At 40.5% G+C, this 16,556-nt stretch overlaps 1 protein-coding gene across 2 annotated transcripts in view; it reads left to right on the top strand.

Moving 5' to 3' along the window:
- Positions 1 to 5,170: 5,170 nt before the first annotated feature.
- Positions 5,171 to 16,556, top strand: part of mbo (Nuclear pore complex protein Nup88) — a 200,035-nt gene continuing 188,649 nt past the window's right edge. Inside the window, exons 1-2 of one of the 2 annotated variants that reach the window (XM_067108865.1) lie at positions 5,171 to 5,507; positions 10,845 to 11,014. In XM_067108865.1, the coding sequence (XP_066964966.1) occupies positions 5,316 to 5,507; positions 10,845 to 11,014 (362 nt within the window). In that variant the 5' untranslated portion in view covers positions 5,171 to 5,315. The remainder of the gene's footprint in view (positions 5,508 to 10,844; positions 11,015 to 16,556) is intronic. The other variant, XR_010854060.1, reaches the window with a different exon arrangement.

Genomic DNA, 16,556 nt, shown 5'->3' with positions numbered 1-16,556 from the left:
GAACACGAAAGATTCTAGGGCTTAGTGAAATACGTCAGACTTGACTGTCATGTCAGTAACATTATTAGGCGCTACTGGAGAGGGAAATGGTGGCCATATGGGCTTTCAACATCTGCATCACTACGTGTTGGTCATATCACTAACTGAAAAATTGTCAACAGACCCAACAATCTATGTACTGGATGTTTTTCATTCTATTGTCTATTTTTAACCTTTTGGAAATCCTTTAGTGACAAGGTTTACGCATTCAGATAAAATATACATAAAAAACTACGACTAATAACACTGAGTTCCCCATTAACTGAGTACATCGATGTTTCGATATCCCTCCTCAGCATAGCCGCATGGGAAGGATGACGGCACCGTCCTGGCCTTCCTAAGCGATCCTCAGACCTTGTTAGTCTAGAGTAGACCTTGGGTTATTGAGTGCACAACCTACGAACCCAAGGCCACATTTGAGCTAACTTACTCGATGCTAGATGACACCCGCTTAATTACTGGACTAACTTGGCTTCACTTTGGACAGTGTCATAGCTGCCAAGGTAAAATGGACCCCTTATTAGAACCCTCGTTCCCATAATCCCTCATGACAAGCTTCTTTTGTTATCATTACCTAGTAAGAGTTATACTTGCGATGCAGCTTGGACAGGGCAGACAACCTATTGTCTTTATCGTATCCAGTTCGAATGAAACAAGAGGAAAGGGAACAATCGAGAAGTCATATCTAGAAGTTAGTGAAGGACACACCTCCCTAAGGTTATATTATATGAGTTAGTGAAAGCGATGAAAAAGAGCAGTATTTTTCCCAAAGCGGGAGAGTAGTATAGCGTTAAAAGGAAAACTGCTGCTATTTGGGAGGGTGTGTTGTTGAAAGTACTAGACAGGAAATGGTGAAAACCACAAAGTGCCTGTATCAAGATGATGAGAGACCATTTAGTTCCAACACACTGTTTGATATCATCCAAAAAATACAAACTCATTCTTTTAGTAAAGATGTGCAGGAGTCAGGCATTGTGCATTCGGCTTCATTTTAGGGGAAAATTTACAATTCAATGAATTTTCGTATTATTCTCTGAAATACATTTCTCTCTGTCCCTTTCTGGAATTGTAACTTAGGTAATGTCAATCTATCTCACAAATGTGCCTGTTGACCAAAGCAATGAATTAGGTTCCCAGTTGTTAGGCGACTGCTATCAGTCACAGCTATGGTGGAGAGAAAGAGAGAACACAACTGGAGGTGAGTGTTTATTACCGCAAAAATGTATATCAAAACAGAGGGTCTCGATGAGGTGATCCCCATCCGACTGGGGTGAAAATATTCAAATGATATTCTCTCATTTCCTACATTAGCTGGACTGCATTGTTGTAAGGAAACATCTAATGTAGATCACCCCCTCTCCTCTCTCTCTCTCTCTCTCTCTCTCTCTCTCTCTCTCTCTCTCTCTCTCTCTCAAGAGTGTTTCCTTTATCTACCAATTTTCCCTGTGCCCTCCTGCCATAGATAATGGTTATCGAAATGCCCTCAACTAATGCAATTGCAATTTTGCTAATTAAAATAGTAGCTTCAGTGGTACCAAATGGTTGTATCTGCTTAATCCGGGAGACCATGGTGAACTGAACCAAAAGTATCTGAGAATTAAAACAGGACTTGCTTTGTTTTTTTTTCTTATTCCGGTCACAAAAATGATGTGCCGCAGATATTCAAGCTGCTCTGTAAGAGCTGTAGCGATCAAAACATACATACATACATGCATGCATACATACATGGCAGTGACGTTGTGCTCTTTTAACACCAGGCATCTATTTAGATACGAGTTCAAACCGGCTGAAGCTCATTCTCTCATCCAGTTACCAGTTACGTTATCATTCATGTATATATCAGGAGAAAATTGATTTACAATGCCATCTGTACTTGTGCGCAAGAGAACTTTTTAAGAAAGTGTACCTGATGCCTAGTTTGGGCAGCCACTTTAGTAACATTAATTTTCCAGCTTGGCTCTATATATATATATATATATATATATATATATATATATATATTTTTTTTTTTTTTTCCTCTCTCTTTTGTCGTGGCGTGGTCGGTAATGCTGTTTGCCTGAAACTACACGCAATTTAAATGCAAATGCTAACTGCCCGCGTGCAGAAACTTAGCCTTTCATTAAATTTTGGTCATGAACTCTTTCTAAAACTTACTAAAAGAATAAATTGTATTATAAAAATCACAATTTCGGCTCCTGAAAGCAAAATTTAAATCAGGATTAATAATCTGTGTACGCTTAGGTGCCGATTTTCTTCGTTTTCGTTCGTGCAACGAAGAGAAATTAAATAGCTTGATGAGCTAGTATACAGTATATATATATATATATATATATATATATATATATATATATATATATATATATATATATATGCATATGTATATATACATGAATGTTTGTACACTTGTTTATGATTTAAAAAAACGAGACGGTTGAATATCCAAAGAAAACTATGTCATCTAATAACCGCGTGGATAGCTGTGATCCTAATTTTCGGATCTTATAATATCTTTATGACCAAGAACCAATTATACACGTATTATACGCACACACAGACGCGCGCGCACACACACTCACATATAATATAAATGTAGATACACTGTGTGTCTTTGATGATTCTTCTTCCCCTTGACATTCCTCTTTCTGTTAATTTCACTGTCTTCGACGGTTACTTTTTTAAAACCTATAAGATCATATGAGGGTGTGTGAGTGTGTGCATGAATATGTGGGAATTATATTAGTTAACTATTGTAAGCTATACGTAAGCTTGCAACAATAAGCGTATCACTTAAAAGAATGTGTGTGTATATGTATGAATGATCATACTATAGTACAGTAAGCAACATGCAGCTCTATACTGATTTCATTTTCTTTTTAATGGTACGCTTGTTGTTGCAAGCTTAGGTATATCTAGCATAATAATTAACTAATATAATTCCCACATATTCCCGCACACACACACGCACAAGCAACACACACACACGCAGAAGCACACACACAGTCAAATGATTTTATTGGTTTTAAAAAAGTAACCATAGAAGACTGAGATTAACAGAAAGATAAATGGCAAGAAGAAGAACCAGCAAAGCCAAACAGTTTTTGCTCTGCACCTAAAAGGAAGACGGCCAAGGGATTATAGTCTGGCAGCAGTAGGTGACAACCTTGCAAAAATACCCCCCAAGCATGTTTTGATTGATTTTGGGAGAAAAAGTTCCATAGAATCAGAAACTGAATGATGCCCAGCTGGCATCTTTGGGCATTTTGAGAAATTCATTATTGCCAACCAAGTAGTCCACATTGCCAGACAAACCCAGAAAACGATCCATGTCATTTGTGACAATACGGATGTTTTTGTCCTGATCCACTTGCATCTGAAGGTCGCCGTTGCAAAATTTTCCTTGTTCCAACACGTCCCACGAGGAATACTATAAATACTGGCGCGACAGTCAACAAGCATGCAGAAATAGTCAAGTATTTACTTCCTCTCCACGCCCTGACTGGTTGTGATACCGTCAGTACACTGTATGGAATTGGAAAAGTCAAACCTTTAAAAATCCTCAAGCAAGGATAACATACTCCTTTGCTTGGAGACAATGAACAGTAAGAAGGTTTGGAAACACAAGCTGTTGCATTCATTGCCAAGTGCTATGGCAGCAAGGAAACTGGCACCATGTCGGAGCATTTAGTTTGCATGTCAAGAGAGCCCACCACCAAGCATGCCTATGGAGAGCAGCATTGCAATCTGATCCTCCAGCTTTGGCCTCCTCGGACTTCGGGTGGAAACCAAACCACGACAGTCAAATCCTTCTTCCAGTACCACTTCCACCTGACACATTGGCTGCTCCTGAGAGAGTGCTGAACCTGCTCTTCTGCAACTGCCAATCGTCAACAGATGGATGTTCCACAAGGAGGTGTTTGTGTCGCAAAAATTATATTGCATGCAGCACCTTTTGCAAGTGCAATATCGACTCCAGTCTCAACTGTTACAATCCTCTCAATGCAGCTTTCCAGGATTCTGAAGATGAAGCGGCTGACACTGACGACGAAAGGGACAACGAAAATGAAGACTTTCTCACTTGAAATCATTTATAAATGTTCTTTGGCATCATTTTCTGATATCAGTTTCTGATAAAGTGACCAAACATTCAGCATGTGTTTGTGTTCTTTCTTGATCACGATTTTTTTTTGCAACCAATGTACCATTTGTTTTATACTGAATATGAACAACTCAATAAGTTTTGAGTTTACACTTTATTTTCCATTAAAATTGGCTTCCTTGACCTCGAAAACCCTAGAATTGATGTATCATATTATAATATATGCCAAAAAATAAAAAAATGAGAGACGTTTAAGCTTTTGGGTTTACGCGGCAACCATCTTGGACGCCATGTTGAATTTCTCAAAATGCCTAAAGATGCCAGCTGGGCATCATTCAATTTCTGATTCTATGGAACTTTTTCTACCAAAATCAATCAAAACCTACTTGGGGGGTATTTTTGCAAGGCCTATTTGAAAATCAGGGTTTGGCTGCTAGACTATTATGATATATAGCCCACAAAAGTGAAAAAAGAACGGTTTGAGAAAATCAAAGGAAATAAGTAACAGAAAAAATAAAACAAAAACAAAGCAAAAAAAAAAAGATGTTTTGCTATAACATGCCTCACTCTCTTTTCCTCAAATTATCATTTCCTTCCGGAGCCCTTCCTCTATTAAAAAAAATGAAAAAGGCACTACATAACTCTAAAACTACCGTTTTTACCCACACCATTCCTATTCCTTTGATTGTTTTTGTATTACCGTACGATATAGTTCCCTTGCGGATATATTCAGCCTAGTGACGTTCCCCATATAGTAACATGTACAGTATATAAATATCCTAGCATTGACATGCAGTGTTGATAGCTCACATTCCCTATGGCTAGAATGACCTGTTTTGTTAATTATTTTATGCTAATCGTTTACAAAGCGCGGCACGATTTGAAACAATTACAAGTTTGCTTAAAAGAACGTTTCCAAATGCTCATGAGTAAAGGAAATTGATTTAACAATTTTATACCTGCATATAAAAGAAAATATTTATTGCTGATCAAAGTTGATTTGATGTAAAATGAATCAACATTTTAATCCAATGTACACATGATATCACACTTCCCCCAAAGACTGTTATCACCTTACCCAAAGAACGGACCCACCGGGGAACAAATTGCTGCTGGCCGGCGGTGTAATCGGTACGAATTTCAAACTCCCATTATAGGTAAATAGAACACAAACATTAACATGGCAGGTTCAACTGGTGGCGTTTCCCTTTCGCTGTCAAGAGTTCTCTCTGAGAAATATAACGGCAGAGCATTTAGGAAATATGCTCAGAATCAACTTTTGGACAAAGCGGATGACATGCTCATCGCCTGGAGCAAAGAGGACAGTTGCATTTTCGCGCAGCTCATTGACCCACCCGATTCCAAAGTCCAGGTAGGTTACTTGTTCTAAGTTAAATTGGCTTACTTATTCACTTTTTACACTTATAGGCTTCCGCGTAGACTTGGAAGTTCTTGCTGAGTGTTATTTTGTTCCCGGTATTGGACTTGGGCAGCCAGCTGGTGGCGCTTGTAAACTATCCCTTCCTTTTCTTGTCCCCTGTGGTGGGTAATACTGCAGGGTGATTGTGCAACAGCTCCAGTCTGCTTTTACGCAGGCAGGGATATGTGGAAAGGTAGAACTAAGTTATAGGTACACGGCGGGTATTTAGCGAGAAATGGCAGTTTCTCATTGTATTTTGGATGCTTATTAACAATTTAATGTTAATTTTTGGCGGTCGGCTGTAATTAACTTACAATTTACCTTTGAACTCTACCCTACAGTAAGGGGGAGCCTGATGGGAATCCGGGGTTTCCATACGCGATCTTCACGAGACAGAGCACCGGTACGTCTGTTTCGAACAGTTCATATCCCGTCTGGCAAGTGCAATACCTTGTTAACGTATGGGTAACCCCCCCCCTCCCCCGGGCCAGTACTAAACATGGGGAAGGGACATTCCATTTGGCCGACAACAAACAAAGGTAATTCTTTACAAAAGGTCCGCATCAATATTTGGTGTTTGACCTTACTAAAATAATACAAAACCCCTTAATATGTACAGTAACTTAACACAACCACCTAACCTAACCTAGGGCTCCGTGCCCCTACCTAGGCCTAGCGGGGGAGCTTCGCCCCCCCTGCGACCCCCCTTTAAGGGCACAACCTAACACATCAAACAAACACCAAATACTGATGCAGACCTTTTGTAAAGAATTACGCAAACAAATGCACCGCCAGTGTCAGAAGCCCTAAAACTGTTGAAAAAACCAGTTTCCAAGGTACTGCACTTGCCAGACGGGATATGAACCATTTGAAACAGACGTAGCCGTGCTCTGTCTTGTGAAGATCGCGTTAGGAAACCCCTTGTTGGATGGACTTCAGGGGACAATTACAGGTTAATTACAGCCGACCGCCAAAAAATAACGTTGAATTGTAAATAAGCAACCAAAATTCTATAAGAAACTGCCATTTCCTGCCAAATACCCGCAGTGCCTGTATTACTTAGAAATACCTGTGGAAATATTGTGCACAGGTCTTTTTTCTTTTTTTACTAACAGTTCTCCTAGTTTTTAGTCTATCAGTTTTTACCATTAATCCTCTAGGTAGAACTATATAGTAGCTCCACGGCAGCGACTGCCTTGTAACTTAACTTTTTCTACAGTTTTTTGGTTGCTAATTATGAATTTACCTTTAGTTTTTGGTACTCGAGTGTAATTAACCTGTAATTAACCCCTGAAGTCTATCCAACCAGGGGTTTCCATATGCTATCTTCACAAGACAGAGCACGGCTACTTCAGTTTCGAACGGTTCATATCCCGTCCGGCAAGTGCAATAACTTTTTAACGTATGGGTACCCAACCCTCCTGGGCCAGTACTAAACACGGCGAAGGAACATTCCATTTGGCCGACAACAAACAGATGCACCGCTAGTATCAGAACCCTTAAAAGTGTAGAAGAAACCAGTTGAAAAGGTAAAACCAGGCACGGAGCTAATATGTAGAATTACTGTCCTCTAAATTGCTCTTACCATAGTTTTTGAATGAGAGTAGCCTAGGGTAAATGATCGGGGTTGAGATACATGGGTGGCAGAATTTTCACTTTTCACTCAATATTTAGGCTAAATGGAGAAATAACAAAAAAATTAAACCTTTAGGAAAACTTTTCAAAATATTGAAGCTTCATTAACAAAATGAGCTATAGGAAACAGCCATACGAACTAAAATAAGCATGTGAAGTCTTCGTAAAATAGGCGTTGAAGGCAGTTTTGAATCCAGTATGGGGTCTTCCAAAAGATTGTGACAAAATGAATGGCAATAAGACACTTCCTTCTGAGCATTCATTTAACGGTGTTCTGACGCTAATTGCGTATATATGTAATGTTTATAGATATTACTCAAGATTTTAGTTGTAATCAGCACAACAACATTTTGTTGCCTATACTAGTGAAAATATGAGACAAGGAATTCCCGTCTTGTCATGTGGTTGAACTGAAATGCAGTTTTATCCTTACTGACATCACAACTGAAGCTACACAGTGCTTATTTGATTGTAATTATGCACATTTGATCTTAATTCACTCAAAATACCACTTAAAATACATGAGAATGTTTGTTTACAATGCTTTACTCCATCAAAGTGGCGAAACTGTCGTGGGAACAATTTTCCAGCCTTATTGTATATTGGCTGCCACAAACATCCAAGAGCGGATGACGCATTAGTGAATAGTTTGCGATAGAAATATAGTATTTTGTTGTTAGGACTTTTCATTTATTTAAGTCCATATTACTATGTATATTTCTGAGACATACAATGTGTACATATGAGTGTTACCACTTTGGCGAAAATGCAAGAAAGTTGAGTATGACAATTTATCTAGAACTAGTACGAGAGTTAAGATGCCATGATGTCAAAATACAGGACTGAAATAAAGGTTTTAAATCCAAAATTATTTCTTAAAACACCATTATATTTGACAAAACTTACACTATGTATGTGATATATATATTACACTGTATGTAATATATATTAATAAATAAAAAAAAATAGGAAAACACGAAAAATAGCTACATCGTAACGTTCACAGCAAAAGCATTGAAATTTGTCTCAGGAATCTGGTTTGCTCCAACAGCAAATATTTTCAAATGAATTATAATGAATAAGTAATACATTTACTCCATTTATAACCTTATTCTGGTGTTTAGCTACCTAGTTATTTAAATATCTAGGGCTCTGGCATCCCAAAAATTCGCTAGAGGTCCCGTCCAAGCCCCAAAACGAGCCAGCGTTTACCACTGATGTCAAGGAAACAGTGTCAGCGTCTATGGGTACAAATATTTTGCAGATTTAACACAGGAAATGGGCAGTTTGTTTACGTAAGTGACTTGGCAAATATCGAGATGGCGTCAGTCGTCCACTTTTAAAATGTTTTAAGTAAAAGTTCCGAGGGCATTAGGGCCGGTAAGTTAGCACCACGCACGGCTAAATCTTAACAAACCTCTGTTTAATCAGAAGTATGCCATTATTTCGTAACTTAGGAGGAAACTGTTACTTTGATAGGAATGTAGAGGGGGCACAAGTCTCTGATGCTGATGGGGGCGTGTTCGAATGCATTTTCTGGAAGTGTTCAAACAGCGGACGAATGTCAGTGTCTCACGCCCCAAGCGTTTACCCTAAGTGCTGTATTATGTTCTCATATTTAGGAGTTACATAGCTGAGGATGGAAAGGCAGTCCCTGCATTGAGTCATCAGTCTCCCTATATGAGTTTCGTGATTTTCCTTTTTGCTTTTTTATTAAAGCGATATATATAAAATTCTTTTTTCCAGTCCTTAGCATACATGACTCAAGAGGTATTTTGTGATTATATTTTCTGATTATTATACTGTACTCTTATTTCTTGTTTTTTGAGTCAGGTATAAAAAATGTGCTTTCTTTATTAGGTTTGCTGCAGCTGAGTAAAGTTTCTCCTGTCTGCTTTTTCTCTTTGCATACTTTGTGGACTCTTCTTCATGATGTCTTCTTTTGTGATTAAAGTGTAACTAAATACTGTAGCTTTAGCCTTGTACAGTATAGCATTACCTGTGCTGGCCTAGTAGGCCTATCATATGTTTTCATCTATATTTGCCCGCTACTACTGTATATTTCTTGGCAACTTTTGCAATTACTACTGCCATCTTTTACTATCCATATCCCTTTCCTCAAGACATTTCTTTCTTCTCCATCCTGTAGGCTTTCTTTTGTAGCCTATATATCTCTCTTAAATAATTTTGGCTAATGTCATACCTTAATCATCCATGTCCCATGTTCTGCATCTTTTAATACCTTCTTTTGTATTTCCTGGTGCTTCTAAGATTTTTATAGCTGTCCCATTTTCTCTTTCAAGTTTAATTTCTGCTTCTCTTACATTAAGTATTAACACCCTGCATAATGATGTCGGTAGTTATACACCCCTCCAGAATGTTTCCTATCCGAGTATTGTATGTGTCATACCTGCTTATTTTCCTGCCATCTCATATGTTTTTGTAGGTCTTATTATCCCTAATTATTCATATTTATTTTAAATGTTAACTAGTTTTATACCTTCTGTTGTCATTTGGACAAGCCTTAGCATAGTGAGCAATGGCTATTATTAGGAATGCGGTAACTATTTAAGCTGAAAAGTATTTTAAGAAATCTACACTGCTATCATTGTCCTCCAGATTTAGGCAAGCATGTTTCATGATTATTGGAAGGTAATGGTGATGAGTGACTGAGGTCAGCTGCAAACACTTGCTTAGTCACATCTAGAGACCACTTTAGGTTAGGTTATGATGTATCCTAGTAAGTACTAACTGCAATAGCTTATAGGCAAGGTGAAGGAGTTATCCAGGGAGAGGGGGTGTTTAGGCACCCCTTAGTCAAGAAGTTTGTATTTTATGTGTAGCATTTTGGAATGGTCACAGATACAGTAGATACAGGGGAAAAAAATAAGTGAATTATGACAGAATTTTACTGACAGATGGGAGCAGTAGATGTATGTGAAGATATATTTAAACAACTGTGATTCATCTATAAAGTTTACGTGTACAGTACCATATGTTGTGTTTAAGGAAAAATATATGAATGACAGTATGTACAAATTTCTTGGGAAAATGAGTGTAGTTTTACAAGGAGCCTTTATTAAAGAGGCCCTAATTACTCATAACCAAACTTGACATTGCCAGGTTTGGGTAAGGTAGCTTCTTAGTATCAATTTTGAGTTGGGATGAGATTCTGTGTGATGAGGGATATGGGCTAAAAATGAGGCTATGCTTTGTAAGCCCCTCTCTTGAAGATTACAGTTCTCCTAATTAACCTGTGTGCAAAAATTAGGGTAATGTTCTGATTTTTCTAACAAATGCTTCCTCAGTATGGTCATTTTATTTCAGTGTTACAGACAGGTATGCTGTAATCTTTGCTGGTATTCCCTTGGAGATTTTCTTTCATGCATATTTGATTAACTAGTTTCTCCTTTCTTCTCATTTCTGTTTTTTCCACAGCCATTCCAGTTTTTACAGACAGGTTTTGCATTTCTGTTAAAAACAGTTTTGATATCTTAGCTGTCACTTTCATGTCTTTTTACCCATTTCTCTTAGGATTAGCCTAGTAAGTGCATTTTATGCCTTAATACTTACATTAATGATATTTATTTAGAGTGTTTTTGTTTTTAAGATATTAAGTTATTGAATATGTTCATGAGGTTTAATATATTTCAGACTTTAGCTTTATCCAAGCCTCCAGTGTGGGAAGTTGAACGGATACTACTGAATCACAATGGGAGATGTGTGGCATTGATCGGCCGTCGTGGAGTTGCTGTTGTAGAGCTACCCAGCCGTCATGGTGAACTGTCTCTGTACGATGGTGGACGTGATGTTATTACATGCAGGTAAACAGTCACTTGAAGATGATGCAAGCCATAAATTTTCTAAGTACACTTTCTTCAGGGTGCATCCTTAATGATACATCAGTTGATACTAGATACTTTGAGCCTGTTAATGAGCTGTTTAAAATCTGAAAACATTTTGCTATAGGAACCATGATATACCATGTATAATATTTTTATATATGCTATGTTTTGTGCCTGAACTTCTTGTTAGTTTGAACAGGCAACATAAATGTAAGAGTTTCTTATAGTGTGTTGTTATTTATCAGTGATTGCCATGAGGTTGCTTCATTGCCTTTCTAGCCTTGGAATTTAGGGCAAAAAGCTATTTTGATGGCAGCTGTTCACTGATAGTTCTGCTTCATAAAGGGCTGGCACCTTTTGTGTGTTGTTTTTATATAAGTAACTTACCCAGTAATTACGTAGCTGTTAGTACCTTTTAACCGGCAGCTTAAAATTTTGAAATTGCGGGTCATGCTAGTTTGTTTTGGTTATGGCAACATGCCCTGCCCACTTCCAGGGGTGTAAGAGAAGGTACAACATAGCAGGGAGCTTCAACTTGTTTCTGCCAGCTGTGGTTGAAGGACTGTGGTCGGCAGCAACTTGAATTTTGAAATTTATAGTTTGCTGGATGTTTGCTCTATCTTCGATTGGTTAAGTATTCATTTTTGTAGACTTTCAGCATAATTAAGAGTGTTAGGTGAGTTTTTTGGACTTGTATTAGAATTTTCCAGGATGTCTGACACTTGTAGTTCTAGTATTAGGTATTGTAGCAAAGGCTGCAATACTAGACTGACTGAAGAATCTTACGACTCTCACACTGTTTGTGTTCAGTGTAGGGGACAAACATGTTCAGTGGATATATATTGTGAGGAGTGTAGCGACTGGGATTTAAAGAAGTGGAAGACTTTAGATTCACATCTTAAGAAACTAGCTAGAGATAGAAAGAGGAAAGCTATTTCTAGGGAATCTAGTATAGCTTTAGCTAGTCGGATGCAATTGTACCTGTAGTTTCTTCCGATCCCATTCCATCTCCTCAACCTGTGCAACCTTCTCCTTTACCTGGCTCTCTTGTCTCTGACCAACACCATCGCCAGTCTGGAGTCGAAAATCGACACTCGCTTCGAGTTGATTGTGCAATCAATCACTAAATTAGCGTCATCGGTAAAAGTGCTAGTGGATAAAAGTGAGTCAGAGCACCCCATGGTGCCCAGTGCAAGTGCATTGGTAGTGGAGGAGGTGGCTGTTTGGCCAGCTGATTCTCCTAGGCCAAGGTCCCTTACATACTCCCCAGCACCTGAGAGGAGTCAAACTGGCAGCCTAAGGGAAGTCGGTGGGGGTCTGGCCCTGAGCAGTCGCCCCCTCAGTTCAGTCTATTGATGAATCCCAGACTGCAACCAAAGGCCGTTGGAAAGGCCTTCAAGCGAGTGCTCATTGTATGTCCTCCAGCTCCAAAGATTTTAGTCCCAGACGTGCATCGCACTATGCGGACAAGCCACGCTTACTGAAAAAGCATGCAGTGGAGTTTGAGATTCCTTCCCCTGTTCCTTGTAAGAAGGGCAAGGATTCAGCGCGCCTATCGTGTAGTCATTGGGATAGCCGATAGCCGGGAACAATTCTCTTCTGCTTTTTCTGACAACGGTCGTAAATTGGCGCCAAAGCACCTTGTGGAGCGTAGACATTCTTCGTCGAATAAAGGAACTACTGCATCAGGAGTTGCACACCCAGCACCTTCATCTCTGCAGTCAGCGCCCGAGCGACCAGCAACTAGCATCAAAGCGCTCAAACTCCCGTTTGCGGTTGAGCGCCCACTGGCGCCCGTTCACCAACAGGTTTCGTCACTGGCTTCTGTCTCTACAGCGCCCCCCGAGTGCCCATTGGCGCCTGCTCCTCCACCGCTTCTTAGTAGTGTAGTCTCGGACATTGTTCCTCCTTCAGTTGACTCAGTTCAAAGCAAACTTGATAGTATTCTCAGTTTGCTTGAGAAGGCTCCTCCTACAGCTCAGACGACAGCGGACTTATCGCTTTCCCCTGTCTCTTCTGAGGAAGAGGTTGTTCCAGATCAAGATGCTCCTTCGTCGGCATAATCTGCGCTGTTGAGGTTCCTGCTAGTGACTTATCCAAGCTTTTTTTTGCCAGCTACTCCCTCCGTTCCTGCTTCGACTTTCTTTATGGAAGCCCCCTCATTCGGTTCTTCGAAATTACCGAAGTTAGTTCTTTCCTCTTCAGCAAAGAAGCACTGGATGAAATAGAAGGGTGGTTTTCTGAGAAGAAGGAATAAGGCAAAGCAGTTTTTTGTTTCCCACCTTCCAAGTTGTCCAGATCGAGCTACAGGTTTTATGCGACCGGAGAAGCTCCTTCCCTGGGAGTCTCTGCCGCCTCTCACGGAGACTTCTCTGGCCTTATCGACTCGACTAAGAGATCAGCATTCTCCTCGGCCAAAATTATGTTTTCAGCCTTGGAACTTGTGCATCTTCTCAAGAATATTTTTAAGGTGTTCGAAGTGATGAGCTTCCTAGACTGGGCGGTGTGCGCTCTGGCGCGCAAACTTAGAGAGCGCTCCTTGTTACTTTAAGAAATCTCGTCGGATCTCTTAGGAGTACTTTCCTGTGTTGACAGGGGTGTTCGCGAGGTACACAGGAGTTAGCTAGTCTGTACACCATGGGTGTGCTTAAGAAAAGAGAGCTCTTTGGTGTTCTTTTACTTCAAAAGGCGTTGCTCCATCTCAGAGATCGGCCCTCCTATTCTCCCCCTTGGACAAGACGTATCTTTTTCCACAGGCTATAGTACTGGACATCGCCTCTGACCTGCAGAAAAAGAACACTCAGGTCTTGCTCTCCCAATCTACGAGGTGCCCCAAGGATTCTTCAACTCTTCCTCCCAGATCTTCTCCGCTGCAACCTACTCCCTTTCGGAGCTCCCGTTATAGGTCCCAGACTAGAACAAGAAAATATACCCATTTTATAAGTTAGTCATTATTTTATTTTTACTTTCTGCATTAGTGAAATGATATGGGTGTTAAAAAATGTATAAAAAAGCACGGTTAATTTTATAAGACTTTTTATAGCAAAGCATTCTTTAAGTTTAAAAAGTATGTTCTTCTGATGTCATAGGAAGTGACGTCATAGGACGGAAATGGCAGGAGGGAGAAAGAATGTAAACAAACGCTGGCGGGAGTGTTGAACAAATGGTGGCAGGGTAGAGAGAGTTCTCTGAAGGTTATGTCGATGAAAGTTGGGTCGTAAGTCTGTTTTGTGGTTTTTGTTGGCGTAAGCTGGATTGCATAGTGAAAGAATAACAACATGAACAGGTGAGTGGATCATATAATTGAATGATTTTCGGACGGGTTAGGCTAGGAAAATTTTCAAGCAGAACCCTGGATAGTGTCTGTCCTGAAGGAGGGATACATTATCCCCTTTTTGAACAAACTTCCTCTAATCCGCAAGCCTGTCGAGTTGACAACTTACTCTCTAGGCTCAGAGAGATTTGCTGCTCTCTTGCCAGAGGTCGAGTCCCATGTTCAGAAAGAGGCTATAGAGCTAGTAGAGGACATTCATTCTCCGGGATTCTACAACCGTCTCTTTGTAGTACCCAATTCATCGGGGGGCTGGAGACCCGTTTTGGACGTAAGTGCTCTAGATGTCTTTGTCAAAAAGACAACATTCAAGATGGAAACAAACCAATCGGTTCTTGCATCCATTTGCCAGGGAGAATGGGTGGCGTCCATCGACATGCAGGACGCGTATTTTCACATTCCAGTGCATCCGACTTCGAGAAAGTACCCAAGGTTTTTGTTTCAGGATAAGGTGTTCCAATTTCGGGCTCTGTGCTTTGGTCTCTCAATGGCACCGCAAGTGTTCACTAGGGTATTGGTTCCCTTAGCGAAATGGCTTCATTTGATGGGGAGGGATAAAGATATCCCTATATCTAGACGACTGGCTACTACGTTCCCGCTCGAAAGCTCTGTATGGAGGACATTTGCACGACTCTTCTCTTGGCCCAAGAATTGGTCCTTCTCATCAATCGGGACAAGTCTCTCCTGACGCCTTCCCAGTAGATTCCATACTTACGAATGACAATCAACTCTCGGGATTTTCGGGCTTTTCCAGTCCCGAAGAGAAAAGAAAAGTGTCTCCAGACAGTGGAAGAATTTCTGGAACTAAACTTTTGCTCGGCCAATCAGTGGACGAGTCTTCTAGGCACCCTCTCATCCATGGAACAATTCGTCACTCTGGGAAGACTTCACCTGAGACCTCTCCAATTCTTCCTCGGAGCCAGCTGGAACAGGAAAAAGTTTCTGGACTCGTTTGTGTTCCCGATAATGGTGGGAATCAAGGAGGACCTTTGTTGGTGGGCTTCCAGGAAGAGACTCAGAAGGGAAATCTCTTCAACCTCTGAACCCCAGCCTAGAGTTCTTTTCAGATGTGTCGAACCTAAGTTGGGGAGCTCTTTTGGTGTTAAAAGAAATGTCAGGTACCAGGTCTCAGGAACAGCAAAACTGGCACATCAGTGTAAAAGAATTATAGGCAATATTTCTGGGCCTACAGTGCTTCGCTTCAGAAAGTCTGGGGAGGACAGTAGCTGTGCATTCAGACAGCATGATGGCACTGGCATATATCAAGAAACAAGGGGGAGCCCATTGTTTCTCCCTGTACAAAGCAGCAAGGGGTCTTCTTTGGTTACACCAGAACGACACTCAAGTGACAACTTGTTTTATCCAGGGGAGATTCAACGTTCTGGCGGACAAATTAAGCCGCCAAGGACAGATGCTTCCCACAGAATGGACATTAGACCCATTGGTTTGTCTGGATCTGTGGAAGCTGTGGGGGAAACCCATGATAGATTTGTTCACGTCCTCTTGGAATCACCAACTTCCTCTCTTCTGCTCACCAGTACCAGATCCCTTGGCATTGGCGACTGATGCAATGTTGCAGGATTGGTCGAACAAAGATTGTAGCAGAAATAGCGGACTTTCTTTTGTTCCTACACTCCACTAAAGGACTTTCCACTTCTACCATTAAAGGCTACAGAGCTATGCTTAGCTCAGTTTTCTGCCATAAAGGAATGGACTTGCTGTCTAACCAGGATTTGTCCGACCTTATGAAGTCCTTTGATACCCCAAAGCTTAAAGAAAAACCTTTGCTGTCCTGGGACTTAGACGTGGTACTTAAGTGGCTGTCCAGTTCAGGACTTAAACATGGTACTTAAGTGGCTGTCCAGTTCACGTTTTGAGCCCATGCAACCTATCTCTTTAAGGGATCTAACCAAGAAAACTCTTTTTCTGGTCGCCTTGGCCACTGCCAAGAGATCCAGTGAAATCCATGCTTCAGACAGAAACATAGGGTTTTCTCAGGGGAATGCAGTTTCCTCCTTTTCCTAGACTTTCTGGCTAAGAACAAATCGCCATCAAATCCATGGCCGCATTCTTTTACAATCAAGAGCTTGTCCGAGATAGTAGGGCCGTCTGAAGAAGAAAGAACTCTCTGTCCAGTAGGAGCCCTTAATTTCTATCTTCACAGAACGAAGGACATTTGTGGTACTTCAA

This window comes from Macrobrachium rosenbergii, chromosome 9 (assembly GCF_040412425.1).
Source record: "Macrobrachium rosenbergii isolate ZJJX-2024 chromosome 9, ASM4041242v1, whole genome shotgun sequence".
NCBI classification, from domain to species: Eukaryota; Metazoa; Arthropoda; class Malacostraca; order Decapoda; family Palaemonidae; genus Macrobrachium; species Macrobrachium rosenbergii.
The sequence above is the reverse complement of the archived record's forward strand: the minus strand, read 5'-3'. Positions and strand labels throughout refer to the sequence as shown.